General features: G+C 51.5%; 4 protein-coding genes and 3 pseudogenes across 4 annotated transcripts; 4 read left to right on the top strand and 3 right to left on the bottom strand.

Moving 5' to 3' along the window:
* Positions 1 to 687: 687 nt before the first annotated feature.
* On the top strand, positions 688 to 2340 carry SAPIO_CDS6906 (annotated as a pseudogene; the record flags this gene model as incomplete).
* Positions 2341 to 3050: 710 nt separating this feature from the next.
* Positions 3051 to 3800, top strand: SAPIO_CDS6907 (annotated as a pseudogene; the record flags this gene model as incomplete).
* A 230-nt stretch (positions 3801 to 4030) lies between these two features.
* SAPIO_CDS6908 (uncharacterized protein) lies at positions 4031 to 6340 on the bottom strand (the record flags this gene model as incomplete). The annotated part of the gene is made up of 5 exons (XM_016788881.1): positions 4031 to 4057; positions 4142 to 4858; positions 5342 to 5783; positions 5853 to 6147; positions 6202 to 6340. The coding sequence occupies 5 exons, from the start codon at positions 6338 to 6340 to the stop codon at positions 4031 to 4033; spliced, it is 1620 nt and encodes a 539-aa protein (XP_016641518.1).
* Positions 6341 to 7660: 1320 nt separating this feature from the next.
* SAPIO_CDS6909 lies at positions 7661 to 8977 on the top strand (annotated as a pseudogene; the record flags this gene model as incomplete).
* Positions 8978 to 11244: 2267 nt separating this feature from the next.
* SAPIO_CDS6910 (Uncharacterized protein) lies at positions 11245 to 12007 on the bottom strand (the record flags this gene model as incomplete). Its single annotated transcript, XM_016788882.1, has 2 exons — positions 11245 to 11796; positions 11855 to 12007. The coding sequence occupies 2 exons, from the start codon at positions 12005 to 12007 to the stop codon at positions 11245 to 11247; spliced, it is 705 nt and encodes a 234-aa protein (XP_016641519.1).
* Positions 12008 to 12194: 187 nt separating this feature from the next.
* SAPIO_CDS6911 (uncharacterized protein) lies at positions 12195 to 12583 on the top strand (the record flags this gene model as incomplete). Its single annotated transcript, XM_016788883.1, has 2 exons — positions 12195 to 12225; positions 12285 to 12583. 2 exons carry the CDS (start codon positions 12195 to 12197, stop codon positions 12581 to 12583), a joined length of 330 nt encoding a protein of 109 aa, XP_016641520.1.
* Positions 12584 to 13236: 653 nt separating this feature from the next.
* SAPIO_CDS6912 (uncharacterized protein) lies at positions 13237 to 14569 on the bottom strand (the record flags this gene model as incomplete). The annotated part of the gene is made up of 3 exons (XM_016788884.1): positions 13237 to 13353; positions 13422 to 14057; positions 14408 to 14569. The coding sequence occupies 3 exons, from the start codon at positions 14567 to 14569 to the stop codon at positions 13237 to 13239; spliced, it is 915 nt and encodes a 304-aa protein (XP_016641521.1).
* Between the last annotated feature and the right edge of the window lie 737 nt (positions 14570 to 15306).

Genomic DNA, 15306 nt, shown 5'->3' on the forward strand with positions numbered 1-15306 from the left:
GTTCAGAAATGTTCCAGAGAGACGAGGCGTTCTTCCGTATATATAGAGAGAGGCTGAATGCCATGATGGTCCCACAATAATTACACATTTGCATTGTCATTTGGGAGAGGCGTTGATATCTTTCAGTCCGGGATAGCTTTGGACAGAGAAACAAGAGGCTTTTACTTACCAACAAAGGGTTGGACGAGACCAAGAAACAAATAGTATCTCGAATATCTAAAACAAGAAGCGGGTATAAAAATAGAATACGAACAATTCGACCATTGTTGTCACCACAAGAAGAGCCTTGGTCCTTGACATTGGAGGTCTTCCCTCACACAAAGGCCTTGTGTGTAAGTCAAAGCAGGGAGAAAATCGTATGGCCAGCCGGCAGCAACCCACGACAGGTGCTCATGGAAAATTCCGAGTTCTGCGCCATTACCTAATGTACACACTCGTTCACTCCACATTGGACAACAATTGAATGATTCATTATTCTGCGTGTGTCCATGAGCATCCAAGCTCGCCCATCCTGCTCTAGGTGCCAATCTATTCAGCTTGATTTCCTTAACTCGGTGGTTTCTTTTCCTTTTCGTTTACATTCGTGTACATTGTTTTATGTCTTCTTTGTCCCAGACTTTACCTTGTTATTCTGAAGTAGTCCCGATTCTCTCAGAAAGGAAAGGCGGCCACTCTCCCGCCCATGCGATGACTTCCACCTCGGGCGAGGACTCTCCATCACGCTGTACGGCGTCACCACCGGACTCGCCAGCCTACGAGGCTCCGAAAGTGATCTCAGATGGCGACAAGAGCAAACTAGCTGAGAAACTCGCGCATGACGCTATCGCCGTATCGGACAAGATCCTTTCCGAAGTTTCCAGCCTGCTAGAGCTCCACGCGACAGTTAACGAGAATGTCGAGAAGCCACATAGCCTGCGCCTGGTCAAGCCCAAAATCCTTCTCGGCAACCTCACGCGCCAGCTGAAGCGGGAAAAAGCCGGCGCTGAGAAGTACCTCGAGGGGTTCAAGGGTGCTGAAGATGACCTGGAGAGGAGTCGTGCGTTTACAAGGCTTTCTTGCTTAAATATTACGTTTTATGATATTCTTTGGACAATTATCAAGAAGCAACGAGGGCTGATCTCTGCGTTACGCGAGGTCGAAGTACCAGTGTCTCACAAGCCCGTGCGCGAAGGTACGAAGCGCAATCTCACAAAAGTGGATGCCATGGTGGATAATGGCGCCGAATGGATCAAAGTCATAACGGCGGATCCAAGACGCCTTGTTTTCCAAATGACCAATGCCGGATGGGACTGGGACGCCGGGGAGGGTGAACCCGGTATTGAGATTATCGATCGGGAGGACTCGGGGATGGAGGCATTGGAGATGATTCGGGATCTCATCGCCGCCGCATCAGTCTCGCGTGCTGGGCGCTACTATTACCGGACACCGCGTGTTCGAGTGGTTCTTCCCAGAGTTGTAGAAGGCCAAGACAATCACATTGACTCCCTCATCAACATCATCCGTGGTCTGGGCAAGAGGCATAATGTCACCCTTACAGTTCAATGCGGGCCCGATGTGCTATTGCCGGAGCCTGATGAGCCTCCACTAGAGGATATTTTACTGAGGTTACTGCCTCGAGAGGACTTTACCTTTACGCCCGTCTTAAATCTCGACTGTACCATCCTTTTCAATTTGGGGTCGGACACGGCGCATTTCACACCGGACACCTTCGAGTCGAGACACGAGGCCAGAATCAAAGAAGATCTCGACGACGAGCGGAAAAACGGTCCCAGGTTACCCAAAAACATATATCCTGCCCTCGGCGGCCGCAAACTCGTCTGCACGGAACAAGTGGCCGTTAATTTCCTCAACACCGTTTTGGATATCGGGACGGAGACGGAAATTGCGCGTGCGAAACTTCTCATCCCGGACGAGGAACCCCCAGGCACCGAGGTCTCCGAATCCGAGAGGAAAGTCCTGCTCGAGGAGTTTCAAAAGTTATCGGTGCACACCGTCCCGGACGATTTGCAGTTACCTATCAGGGTCGTGTCAACGCCGAGCCCCGCCGAAGTCGAAGAGTTGGTCGAGTCCGGGGCCTTGCCGCGGATGCTGGCTAACCTGGACGAGAAGAAGTTTAAGTCGATGAATATTTCGGCTATTTTGCAGGGCTGGGTACATGAGCAGACAACGGTAACTTCGAACCGTCAGGTTATGAACCTTTTGAACCAGATCTTGGATGACCCCGATAACGGGGATAAGAAGGCTACGAATGCGTTCCATGTGTGGATGGCGCCATTTGGGAGGAGGCTTGCTGCAAAACCGAGGCAGTATCAAGAGGGCGAGATATCAGAGGTGTCTTGAATCTTACGACGTCCAATACGGGGCCGCGTACAGGGAGGGCTTCCTGGGAATTTTCTTTTTTTTTATGTCGCATCATAACACAGCATTCGCATATTGTTCAACGGCATCGCATTTTTATACGTCTAGATAAAATGTCTGTCGGTGTTGGCCACCCGGTTATAGCGGACAGAACCCTGGAGCGGGACGAATCACCCCACTCATTAATATGAAGGGTAGTTCGAACTCTCATATCTCATGGACCCTTGGTCGAATTTCGTTTCAATCAAGGCTCAAATGATGACTTCGCGCCATTGCCTCCGGGTAGATAGCGACTCTTTATCTTGCAAATTTCGCTGCTGGTCTACGTAGAGGCGCCACCAATGGAGCGAGGAGTCAACACCAGGCTTTCTCGGATGTGCGGCTCACGAGTTCGCAAGAATACTCGCGCCATCGCAGGGAATGACGAGTCCTCTATTTAGAAAGGGCAGAGAGAGGACAGAGGTTTTCACGATAGTAAATGATGTTCCTAATTTATCCCTTAACGGAGCGTATTGGGCAGGGTAGAGCGGGTTGGGTGGCAGGGTCAGGATATAGTCTCGGTTCTGTTCCTCTCTCTCATTCGAAGTTCGTTCTGTATCCCATGCTTTTATTTCTCGTCTGTACATCTGCAGATGCCTTGCTTTAGATTTACGGCCTTATATCTTTCATGCGACTCGTGAAAACCCTTCATAATGAAGCGACTACTCTTTTCCGCGAGGATTCTCCTCGCTGTCCTAGCCAAGGATGAGTCCCCCAGCACCGACACCACACTCAAAATCGCCAGCGACGTCATGGCAATCGAACACACACCCGGCCGCATCGCAATCGAAGACTTCTATACCGGCCCCGCCGAAATCGTCGAAGGTGGCATCGCAGCGCCCCTCTCCGACCCAACCATAGCCCTCGGAACCAACGCCGAGATCCCCTCGCTCAAGAGCTACGGACGAAACAAGGACCTGCGCATCATCTACACCGTAACGGAGACGTATTATCGCATCGTGGCGAACCGAAACGCCGGCATCGAGACCCTCGAGGATCCTCGGGGCAAGAAAATCGGAACGATCCCCACCACGACGGCGGCGTATTTCGTCGAGAAGTATCTCGGAACAGTGGGATTAGAACCGGGAGACTATGAACTTACGTACGGGGGCCCCTGTATTCGGGCCCCTTGTGCTTGGAACTCGCTCCCCAAGCAACTCGTCAACGGGACCATCGACGCCTTGGCGCTATGGGAGCAGACTCCGCAGTTCGCCATCAACGGACCCGGCGAGGACACTATCGTGTTCCAGGACCGGAGCATATATCGCGAGATTGTTAACCTGCAGAGCACAGCAACGAAGTTAGCCGACCCAGAGACTCGCGCGCAGATCGTTGAGTTCGTGAGGGCTCTGCACGAGGCGCAGAGGGTGTTTAGGGGTGAGCCGGAGGAGGAGCCGTATTAGCGGGTCGCTGATGCTACGGGGTCGGAGTTTTCTTACTTCGATGCAAACACGATCGTGGGTTCGGGCTGAACTGAGTGCGTGATGGTGGGATACTCTTCAAGTCAACCAAGGTTATGTGTGGCAGAGAGAGGAAGTATAGCTTGAAAAAGAAGGGAAAACCAAGAAGAAGAAGAAGAAGAAGAAGAAGGGATACCAAATGTTGGGGTAGCCTGATGCCGTCCCAAATAGTACTACGACACCGAAAATCCCTCCAGAGTCTACATATCATCATTGCTCGCTATCTTTCGCCCATTACGTCGGTACTTCAAACCCGAATAGGGCCGATCAGTTATAATACTCACATCAACGCCAGTCCGCTTTGCACCGTGCAGCCGCCTGTGTTCCTCCAATCTCCTGTCAGACTCATCGCACACATCGTCCACATTCAAACCACAGCGTTCCAATGCCTCGAACCAGAGATCCTCAACGTCTAAATCGTAGGCGATGTCAGTGAGAGTCCGAGCGCTTTCAGGATCGTCTCCGGACTGGACGTGGTAGACGTCTGCTCCCGCTCGAATCAAAGACATGAGCTTGCCAAGACATGAGCACGGGTCGTTCCGTGAATCTACGGCTTCCAGTATGGAAATAATGCCTAGACGGCCATGTTCGTCGAGTCCATTTGGGTCGCCGCCAGTGCGCAGATAGAGGTCAAGCAGGAACGCGCTCCGGCCCGGGTCATTGATTTCCATCCCTTGAAACGGCAGAAGAGGAATACCAAACTCAATCAATAGGGTGGTACGTTGAATGATGCTTTCATAGTCCACACCAACGATATGCCGCCGCCGGTAGATACATGACCAAATCGAGTGTATGAAGGGGCGTCGAACGAAGAAATAGTTGTAGCCTTGGAATAGCTGCAGAGTCTCTTTCAGGACAAAGGGTTCCCGGATATAAGCGGCTAAGAGGGCGAAACGCCATTTATCGTACCCAAGTCTCCCCTCCAAAAGCCTCTGCCCCTCGGACCCCGTTTCGTGGAGAATATATCTGCATGTCTTGAAAGCACCATAATACGTAGCAACCTAATTCGGCGTCAGTGATTTCTGCAGATGAGGTCTGGATGCTAATAGACACACATCAAGGATGTTGGCCCCAAAATCCGTAACATCTCGCAGAGTAACCTCTCCAGTGGAGAGGAGCTTCCGAAACTCGGATACGTCATCTCTCTCGCAAGCTTTAGGGAATACCCATGTATCCCAGTCCTCGACAACGCGCATGGGTAAGATACTTGGACAGATCTCGTAATGACCACACGCTTTAGGACCAGACGACGCTAGCAACGAAATGCCTCTTGAACAAAGATGTGGTCGAGGAATAATGAGTATCGCGAGGCGGAAATACTGCTTGCTCTCAGAGTGAAGGCTATCCTTACACCGATACGCATCAAGTCCAATATAGATATATGCCAATCTGGCGTCAACTCGATAGCGAGTGGTAGATAATACCACTTCTCGGCTTCTTCCTGGATCCGCATTGCTTGGTTGCGTTGGGTTCACCGGTCTGACCTCGATTCTACTCGGCTGCTTTCCTACCTGGGAGAAGATGGGTGCCGACTGGGTTGAATGCGTGGCGCTTGCTACAGCAATGCCGTCGATCAGCCCAGACACATCTGCGAGTCGATCAGAGATGGGCTTTAACTGCTGCCTCAACTCGGCTCGGATGATCCTTGCAAGTATGTCTTGACAGCCCGTCGTGAACTGCCATTCAGAGTACTCCTGATGGTGATTTACCGTAGATTCCGTGGGTTGTACTTGCCCATGAAGCACATTGGCGGGCGTAGGGTCTGCCGGTTTCCCCTTCAGGCACTCCAGAACCCACGTCTGAATCTCCTCCAGTTTCTGACTCTGTGCGAGGATATCCCGACGTTGTTCCTCAAGACTGCATGAAATCACCGAGTTGCCAGCACCGAGCCTCTGAACTGCATCTCGCAGCTTGACATCATGAAACCTACGCGCGCCCGAGTAAGCCCAAGAAATAAGCCTAGATGTTACTACGCACGTATTCGCTACGCCTCACCTGCCGATAACTGCCAACGCAACAGTCGCTGAACTCTTCCGTTGCTCTAACCTCTGTATGATTTCCCATATCGATCTCCTGTCAATGGCAAATCTGAACCTTTTTGAAAGTGATGGTGTCGTGGTCTCGGTGGGCAGGTAATTGCGGAGGGCTTGCATATCCGAGGAAAATTGCTGCGTGATTTGGACGATGGAGTCATGCGACACGCTGTCGACCAGTGCGGATGGCGGCGATCGTTGGAGTTCGGCCGTGTAGGATTGTATGTCTCGCATGAGGACCTCGGTTTCCTGGAGCGCTGTGATTTTTAGGGATGGTTACAGGTGCATTGGGGGCCTGTATCTGGACATACCTTTGCGCAGAAGACGAATATCTTCTGTCGCGTGTTTCAACGAGTCCAAGAACCTGTATGCGCTGTGCGAAAACTTGATTGAAGCATCCAGGAGCTGGGCGGCGCCGGATAAAGCGCCGAGGCCTGTGAGAGGGTCCATGAAGCGGCCCTGTTACGGACAACCACGTCCGCTTTCGAGAAAATATGCCGCAATACTCCGTGATCCCCGTTGTTCGTTGAATTTAACAAAGCCATAGCGGGAGAGATAGAACGACGAAAGAGATCCAATGGGGAAATCCTGGTCAACACGAAAAAGTACGGCCGATTGTCGAGGCCCGACCCCTCCCCGAAGCGTCCCGTGTGGTATTACACGATCCATTTTAACCGATCCAGTGACGCCTCCGAACATCGTCAGCTCCGCCACCATGACAGCATGACAGGTGGCTTAGGTAGACATATATTGCCCGGCGAGCCTACCTTCCACTCGCCCGTGATGAGAGGGAAGGACATTGAAGCACCACGAACAAACTAACCGACTTCTTCTCGGCCGTCGAGTCGGCGATGCACCCAACTCGGAGGCTGGTTGCCGCCAGGATGAGGCACCTCGGGAACAACCTCGCTACATAATGTAAGGACAGCTGGGCGCAGTGGCCACATAGGGCTACTTACAGCCAAGTGCCGCTGGCCGCGTGGCACTCAGAGCATCGTGTGGGGCTGCTTGGTCATCACGATCAATTCAACAGTGAGAACCGGAAAAGGTTTAGCGTCATTGGCCTTTGAGGCGGCGTAGCGTAGTCTTCTTTGGCGTTTTCGGATACAAAAAACATCCGAACCGAAACTACGCTTTTCGAAACGCTCTGTGCAGCTGAGTAATACGGACGTAGTTGCTAACCCCTGCGTCCCTCTGCTCTTTCTGCTCGCTTCAACGAAGCTGAGTTGAGAGCAGCCGCCCGGCTAGATTCCCTCAATTAGTCAATTCCGCACCATTTCGCGCCATGGAAGGAGAGCAGATGACAACGGGAAGGGGCAGAAGCAGAAGGCGAATCACAAGTGTGAGTGTAAATGCTTCTCTGATGATAGAAATTGATACTATATGCCATGGTCTGGACGGCTAATCTGGGAAGTAGGCCCGTCTAAGATGTCGGAGACGAAAGATTCGATGTGATGGAGAAGTGCCCACTTGCACACCTTGCACAGAGCAGAAGGTGCAGTGCGACTATGCAGAGCGAAGAAGACGCGGCCCGGGGAAGAGGTAAGTGACAGGACCGTGCCCATATTTTCGGCCAGCTGAATGACTTCGGGTAGCAAGCAATATGTACAGATGCTGGAGGAGCGGCTGAGCAAGCTAGAATCGTCGCTTGAAAAAAAACCCAGCGCTCAGCCCTCGCAAAAAAGGGCAGCGATCTCTCAGCCATCTAGCCTCGATGCCCGAGATGACCCAAATGAAACTGGGAGACACTTAGCGAGCCTTTCAGGAGGCATGTCGACCGGCTCGCAAGGCGGACCTCCCACTGCCCTCGAAGTATCCTCCTCTGTCGTCTCGGCCGCAAGCACACAACGCATTCCTAAAGCAGCTTTCGGAAACCAAGAGGCATCAGCCGATACCATAGAGTCCCTGGATACCACAAATGACACAGAGTTCCGTGTCTCAACCACTAAAGAATCTCAGCGCCGCCCAGTGTTACTGTCAGGCCTGCCACGAAGTCAATCAGATGTGAATTTGTTTCGGTCTCAATTGAACCAAAGTGGATTCCGAAGACAGGTCTTCGCCCCTGTACATTCTCAATCCCTCCTCGAACCTTTTCTGACAGGCGTACTGGACGACATCAGCGCCTTTCACCCGCTTTTCACCTTGGTGTCTCTTTCGAGCCTGCTCCAGCAACAGTTTCTTGCCGGCCCGAGAAACTGCGATGATAACCCATCGAGGTGGGCCATCGTAAATGCTCTTTTCGCCACAGCAATCCAGTGGAAAACAGAACACGATGCGTGTCGAGAGCTAATGCTAATAGCTTGGAGTTATTTTAAAAACGCATTCTCCATCTTCCCAGAGCTTCTCATCAGAGGCAGCGATGTCTCGGCTTTCCAAGCACTGCTTTCCATGGCTATTTTCATGCATGGAACTGCGGATGCCCGCACTACTTCGAGTATAATCTCCTCACTCGTGCGAGTGCTACAAGCTGCCGGTCTACATACCAGAGGCTGGTATGGGAAATTGGACCCCATCACTGCTGAGCAGTGCACGAGAGTATTTTGGATTGCATATTGCCTCGACAGCGACCATATGATGAAGCAGGGTTTACCCTCCACATTCGGCAGTGAGATAGACCTGAAGCTCCCTGTTATTAACGGCCCGTCTGATGGCCTCGGCAACTACACCCTACCAGGCACGCAAGAGAAGATGAACGTCCTACGATGCATGGCGGGACTTGCCGTTATCCAGTCGCGCATCTGCACCGAACTCTACTCCCAGCGGGCCCTAAAAATGAACAACACGCAGCTCCGTAGGACAATAGGTGAGCTAAATCACCAGCTCGATGTATGGAAAATGGACCTGCCCTCGGATATTAGACCGACTTATGATCGTCACCCAAGTAATGTACAGCTCGAAATGCCAGTTCTTTTGCAGACCCTTACCTATTACACTACCGCTGGGAGAATCAACATGGCGACAAGCCGTCTCGGGCAGTCAAACGAGGACAAAGCCAAGTTGCTTGCCCAGGTCCCAGCCGCAGCAGCCCGGGCGACTCTCCAGCTTGTCCAGAAACTGCCGCCACCACCATTCAGCCTCATCTGGTAGGTATATCCCTTCGAATTAGGAATTTTCTACCTAACAAGCTAGGCAGGCAAATAATGTATCATGCTGTATACGCAGTTATCACGCTTTTCACGTCTATTCTCGAAAGCCCCTCCGACACCAAAGCACAAGTGGATTTATCACTAATTGCCGGCTTCGTGAGGGCTGTTGAAAATCTTCGGCTCCAACATGGCTGTGACCTTGAAAATTTATCTCATGGATGCGCTAGAATCGTCGAGGTCGCGCAAAATGTCGTGGATTTGCATGGAGCAACGTCTAAAGGCCAGTGCTCGCCAGCTAATACGCAGCCAGGGCGACTGACGGATAGGGAGTATCTGGTGAGCAAACATCGTAACCTCCATCCTATTGAATGCATATCTTACATAAAATATAAATTATAGATTAGATACAAAAAGTTTTGCGACTCAGGGGATCATATGCAAATTGTTCATGGGTTAATGGGTAACATACCTGCACAATGTTCTGAGGCAGTGAAGGTTTTTGCGGAAGTTCTTGGAATATCTTGTGAAAGGGCATATACGTACGGTCCGTTTGCTCCAGAGAGCTTGAAATCTGAGAACTTCAACTTCAGATTTGGGTCGCCGTAATGCAGATGTGTCTCTTAAGAAACATGCGTTCAGGTTTTGCTAGAGCATAGGCTGTTTACTGCGATCAGTCAGGTCGCAGAGTAGTCTTGGATGAGCATGATAAAAGAATCAAGGAAATATCAGCTTATAGGAAGCTGTGAACCTTCATTAAATACAGGTCTTCTCATAACGATTCGCGATGCCCTTATCGCTGCCGCTGCTGCCGTCCTAGCAACGCGGCCGTCGGAGGCAAATTGATACTATTTTGTAACCACTGAGGGTTCAGAAAGAAAAAAACTGCATAGGGTTTTATTCTAAACAACACGTAAATTACACGCCGGGTTCACCCAAGCCATTGGCTAAGTTGGGTTAACGGACGGAATACTAACTACGAGCTCTCAGAGGGCTAGAAGTGAGATTTTGTCCGTTCTCTTAAACCATCATTTTGAAGGTTAAGCCGCGGCTAATTTTGAGTCTCATTTTATATTTTAAAGCTATGTAGACGCTATTGTGAAGTGCCTAGACGAGAATTGCTGCTCACATCAAAACTGGGCCAAGACGGCGAGGAGTTAGACGGATTCCTTAGTCTGGTCTTGCGGACCGTGCTGACCCTATATCAAGAATGCCAATCGGTGCTGCCGGCTTGTCGTTTATATATGGACATGGACAAGATAAATTCACCTTCAACAGCCTGGTTTACGACTCTGTTTCTCAAGCCGTATTGATCATTGATGGTCGCTTTTCGGATGGCAAAGGGCCTGTGAGTCATCCGACTGTCTGCTCCCGAGACCTCTCCGCCTTTCGAGACCGGAAGACTAAAGGTGGGCGCTAGTGGCTTCTGTTGGGGTGGACTGTATAGCATCCTTCTTACAGATGATGCGCCGTTATTGCGTGTCGCTCCCGAAACTACCCCATCCAGCCAACCACTTGTCGATTGTGGGTTCGCAGCTCACCTTCCTTTCCATCCCTACGGATATCAAGGCTGTTTACCGGCCCTTGAGCATTGCCAATAGTGATCGCTACAAGAATTCATGGTACTAGATAAACCTCCTATTGACTCCATCGAGGCGGGTCAGTGGTCAGAAGTAGCGATCATGAGGAACACTCCGGCATGGGTTCCTGAGAAACCATGTAGCATTTTGCAGATTTACCTCAAGCGTGCCTGTACCCTGAAAGGACCTGGATTGGCAAAAACACATGGCGACGAGGAAAAGGAGGAAGAACAATACGCTAGAAGCATGGCCTGGAACGTTGCAGATGATGCAGACCAATGTAAAACCCACGAACCTAGAGTCACGGAATCTCTGCGTCGTCTTCCGTCATGGTAGGAAGGTAAGGGCCAGCGCCGGCTTCTCGACCAATTCCCATTTATATTATTCGTTTAAACACATTACGAAAACATTACTTCACGTCATATCCACTGGCAGGTTGCAAAGGAAGTCTAACTAATCCGTGGAAATAGAGGGTCTTTAAATGGAATATATGACGGCTGGGAAATGGGGGGATAATGGGTTGTCTAAAGCAGGCAGCTGCCTGTGACGAATATCGTTATTGCCCTAATGGGAAAGTTCAGCTGCCTAGGCTGCCTAGACTAAGATTAATCTATTTGACCAGACGATTCTCATAAGGTTACCCGCGTGACACTTAATGAAGACGAACCGCTGTACACATTGTTCCTTATTCCTAGCCGGACTTGCTGACCGCAGGCATTTGACGCACCCATTTCGCGGGGCTAGCGGTAGCTACATCAACAAGCCATCGGGCCAGGATACTCCGATTTATGCCTGAGGTGAAGCCAGGAGCTCCGACAGGACCCTCAAATGCCTTGCCTCCTTCACGATCGACCGACCACGCGGATGCATCGCCTGTACCGGATAGATTGCCCACCCGGTAAACGGTCCACTCGATGGACTTGTCATTCAAGTTCTCAAAATAGTCCTGAATGGCTAGGATATTGTGGTATGCACCGTTTGCCAGGACCTTGATAAGCGTAGCCACGAGAGCGCGCGAGACGGAGCTTTGATCGTCGGGCCGATACATCGCTGTGGTGCCAAGGGCCAAGATTCGATGGACTCCATGTTGTTTCATGAGCGGTACGATGGTTCGATAGTAGTCGGCAAACTCGGCGTTCTTAGGTTGGCGGGGGCCGCTGGGTCCGAGGAGTGAGATGATCGCCCGTGACTTCGCAATCGCTCTAGACAAAACGTCCCGTTGGGACATATCCCCTTTGACAACCTGTTCAGCACCAGTAAGAAACCATGGTACAAGCCGTCGCTTTTGCCGAGGGACTTACTTCAAGCAGGGCATTAGATGCGAGGTCCTCAGGGATCTTGGAAGGGTTTCGACAGTAAGCGAGAGCTTGAAGTTTGTGATGGAGCAACTCGCGCAGAAGGGCGATGCCCGCAGGCCCGGTCGCGCCGAAAACTAGAATCTTGTCCCCAGCCATGATGAAGCTGTTCTTTAGCTGCTACAGCGCGATGCCATGTTGGGAGTGAGACAAAGTCTGCGGGAAGACAGGCACTTAAGCAGCTATTTATAAACAATAATGGAACACTCTCTTAGTTGGTTGGCCGAGTCAAAAGCAAAATGCCGACGGAAACAGTTTGCATCCGTTTCCAGCAGTGGCTTGACTAATGATCAACCATCACGTCAGCGGCTACGCAGGTACACATGTACGTTATTGTTGCCGAGTTAAGCCAATTCCTAAGCACGCACGCTATTAGTAAACAGGCTGAGGGAGGAAATTCAGCTTAGGATTCCTGTGGAGCAGCGAGATCAACAAGAAGTGGAGGAGCAGGTCGCAAGGTCGGTGGACATGGACGTTGGTATCATTCAGGATGATGGGCATGATATTGGCGACCCCATGGATGTGGACGGGCCTCCTGTGGAGACTGCCAACGAGGGGAGGGGGAATGACCCTGTCCGACGAGGTGAGAAGAGACAACATGAAAATGCTCCAGGAGGATGTGAAGAGTCTCCAAACAAGATTGCCGCCCTCGACGAAAGGGCAACGCTAAAATAAAATGACCGACTGTCCTCCTCCTCGGCGAGGGAGGATCATCGACTTGACGGATTGGTGAAGTAATAAATGTCCTTCTGCCCCTCCGATTATTTCCCTTTCTCATTGACACCCACCACAGGGGTAATATCCGACAAACTTCTTCATCTTTCTTTGTTTGGTTTCTTTCCTTTGTTGACACTTTAGCTTTCTTTCGTTTTGTTCTTGTTCTTTGTTGGTCTATGGGCTGATACCGGGCGGGTGTCTGGCAGCATGAGAGGGAGGTAGAGGGTTTCGAGACAAGCATGTGTAGGGGCAGGTAAATAGAAGCTTTTAGTTTCGGTAAACATTGACCTTTCCCCCCTTCGATTGAAATGTGGTGACAGTGATACGATAATACATCAGATAAGTATGACATCTTGGGCAAGAGTTGTAGAGAGTACGGGGGAAGGGAAAGAGGGGGCGAAAGTGAAATAATAAAAATGGATGGGGAATAGGGAAGCCTGGATTGTTCTGGGGATTTAGCTCTGTGATTAATTTAAAGAAAGTTGTTATAAATCAAGACCTTATTACGTTGCACCAGACGCATCCCAAAGACGTCGATCGTGAAGCGGGATGGAAGATTCGCATGTAGTGCCGGGTTCGCCCGTCGATACAGTATTAGATATATTATTCACCTATGAGCTGGGTCCGCCGGGCTGAAAATTCATGCTGTACCCTCCCGACTTTTCATCCTTGGTAAACTGAAAATTATCCGTGCTGAGACCGAACGGGCGTAGGAGACCATTGCCCAGCTAAAATGGACTCTCCTGTCAGCCGACCGACTCTTGTCTAGTCGGGACGCACAAGGCAGAGCACTCACCTGCTTCAATTTGCCCCACATCTCCGCCATTTCAGCCTCCTGAGCCGCCTTCGTCCTGGCAGGCAGGGTCCTCAGCTGGGCTAGCACAATCTTCCTGTCAGCCGGGCCCAAATTATCCATGGTCGCCAATAGCTTGTAATCCTCCTCGGCGCCGGCAAGGTTCTGCCACCCAGCAAGCTCGCTTCGAGCCCTCGCTCTCCGCATCAGAGCCTTTGCTCTTATCCTCTTGATGTCCCCCGCACGCTTCTTCTTGGCTTCCTTGACAGGATCGACGGCCTCCGGAGCAGGGGCGGCCTTGGATGCTCCGGCGCTGATGATCTCCTCTTCCACGGCATCATCTTCTTTGTCGCCGTCCTTTTCCCCGCCTGGGCTTTCGCCGACCTCGGTAGCATCCTTCTTCTCGACGCGATTCAAAGCGTCCAAGGAGGCGGTGGCGCTATCGATGGCGTCCTTCCACTCTTCTAGTTTCAAGTGGCACGCCGAGACGTTGCATTTCAGCACGGCAATCTCGTAGTCGAGATAATGCGGGCAGGCGGAGACGGCCTCGTCATACTTGGCCAGGGCGTCATTGTACCGCTTAGAGGAGAACAACTGGTTGGCCTCGGCCTTTCTCTCGAGGGATTCTTTGAGGAGGTTCTACAAAGGTGTTGGCTAGCACGTTAGTAAGCAAGCACAAGTCCATTGCCAAATCAAACGGGTGTCACAATCTTCCCCGGTCGTCTGTTCGTCGTGAACGGGCAACAGAAAGAAATTTGGGGTCCATCGTGTAGATAGTGGAGCGGGAGAAAGCGGAAGCGGAAGCGGAGGCGGGAAACAAAGGATGTCAAGGGTGTTAGGGGGGACAGATAACAGGGTTGTAGCGGACTAGCGCATGGCATTGGGCTAAGAGATTTGGATGTACGTTTTGTGCAGGTGCTGATGATGACGGTGATGCAATGCGGAACTAAAATGGTTTGAGTTTTTGTATTTTTTGATGGGGCCCTTACCGCCTCTTCCTCGGGGGTGAAAGCTAGGGATGGCTGGTCGTCGGCTGGCTCGGCGGTAGCGGTGATAGCGTCAGGTACAGGGACGGTGACGGAGGGGGGATCGGGTAGTGATAGGTCGGGGTCCCTGAGAGGTGGAGTTTGAGGGGCTGCGGATGATGACATTGTGAGCCGAGGGAAGCTTGTTTCCTTTTTCTGTTCCGGGGAGTATTTTTTTTCGAGGTGAGGGCGTTTTTCGTTTCGATATCGGCAGACGTGCAGGGAGGGTGTGTTCGAAAGTCGAGCGAGGAATGGGATTGCGGAGCCAGGAGTGGTGATGACGTTGTGAGACGAGATTGGATCAAATTGATGCGAGATGAGCACAACCTAAGCACAGAAGATTCTGTCGTCGAGTTGTCCAGCGTTCCCTCGGTTTCAAGCTGCAACCATCCAATGTCCTTTTTCGAAGGGTCCGTCGGTCCGGTTGGGACAAGGGAGCAGGGGGGAGTCTGAGGAGTTGAGCCCTACGACAGATTAATCGGCAGCAGAGGATTGATCCATGACGGCAGCCCAAGACTACCAAGACCTTGTGCGTGTGCTTAATCTGCTCTAGCGTTGTGAGCGTGCTTCGCCAGGCCTCAGCAGTTGCAGTAGTGGAGCTGTAGCCAGGCCAGGCCAGGCCAGGCTGGGCAGGCTGGCTCCACGTGCTATGACCTCAGGCAAAGATCCCCCTGGACCTAGCATTGGACCTAGAATACGTCGAAGCGTTTGGCGCTATCGCCGGAGAGGACTAGCTCGGTGTAGGAACGTCGATTCGATGGACCAGTCCGGAGAGGAGCCGGGATCAGCAAGACCTTGATGGGCCGAATGCGATTGATTAAAGGAAAAAAAATTTGATGCGACGGGATTCGCAATCTTGACCC

Source organism: Scedosporium apiospermum, assembly GCF_000732125.1.
Source record: "Scedosporium apiospermum strain IHEM 14462 chromosome Unknown SEQ_SAPIO_0108, whole genome shotgun sequence".
Classification (NCBI taxonomy): Eukaryota; Fungi; Ascomycota; class Sordariomycetes; order Microascales; family Microascaceae; genus Scedosporium; species Scedosporium apiospermum.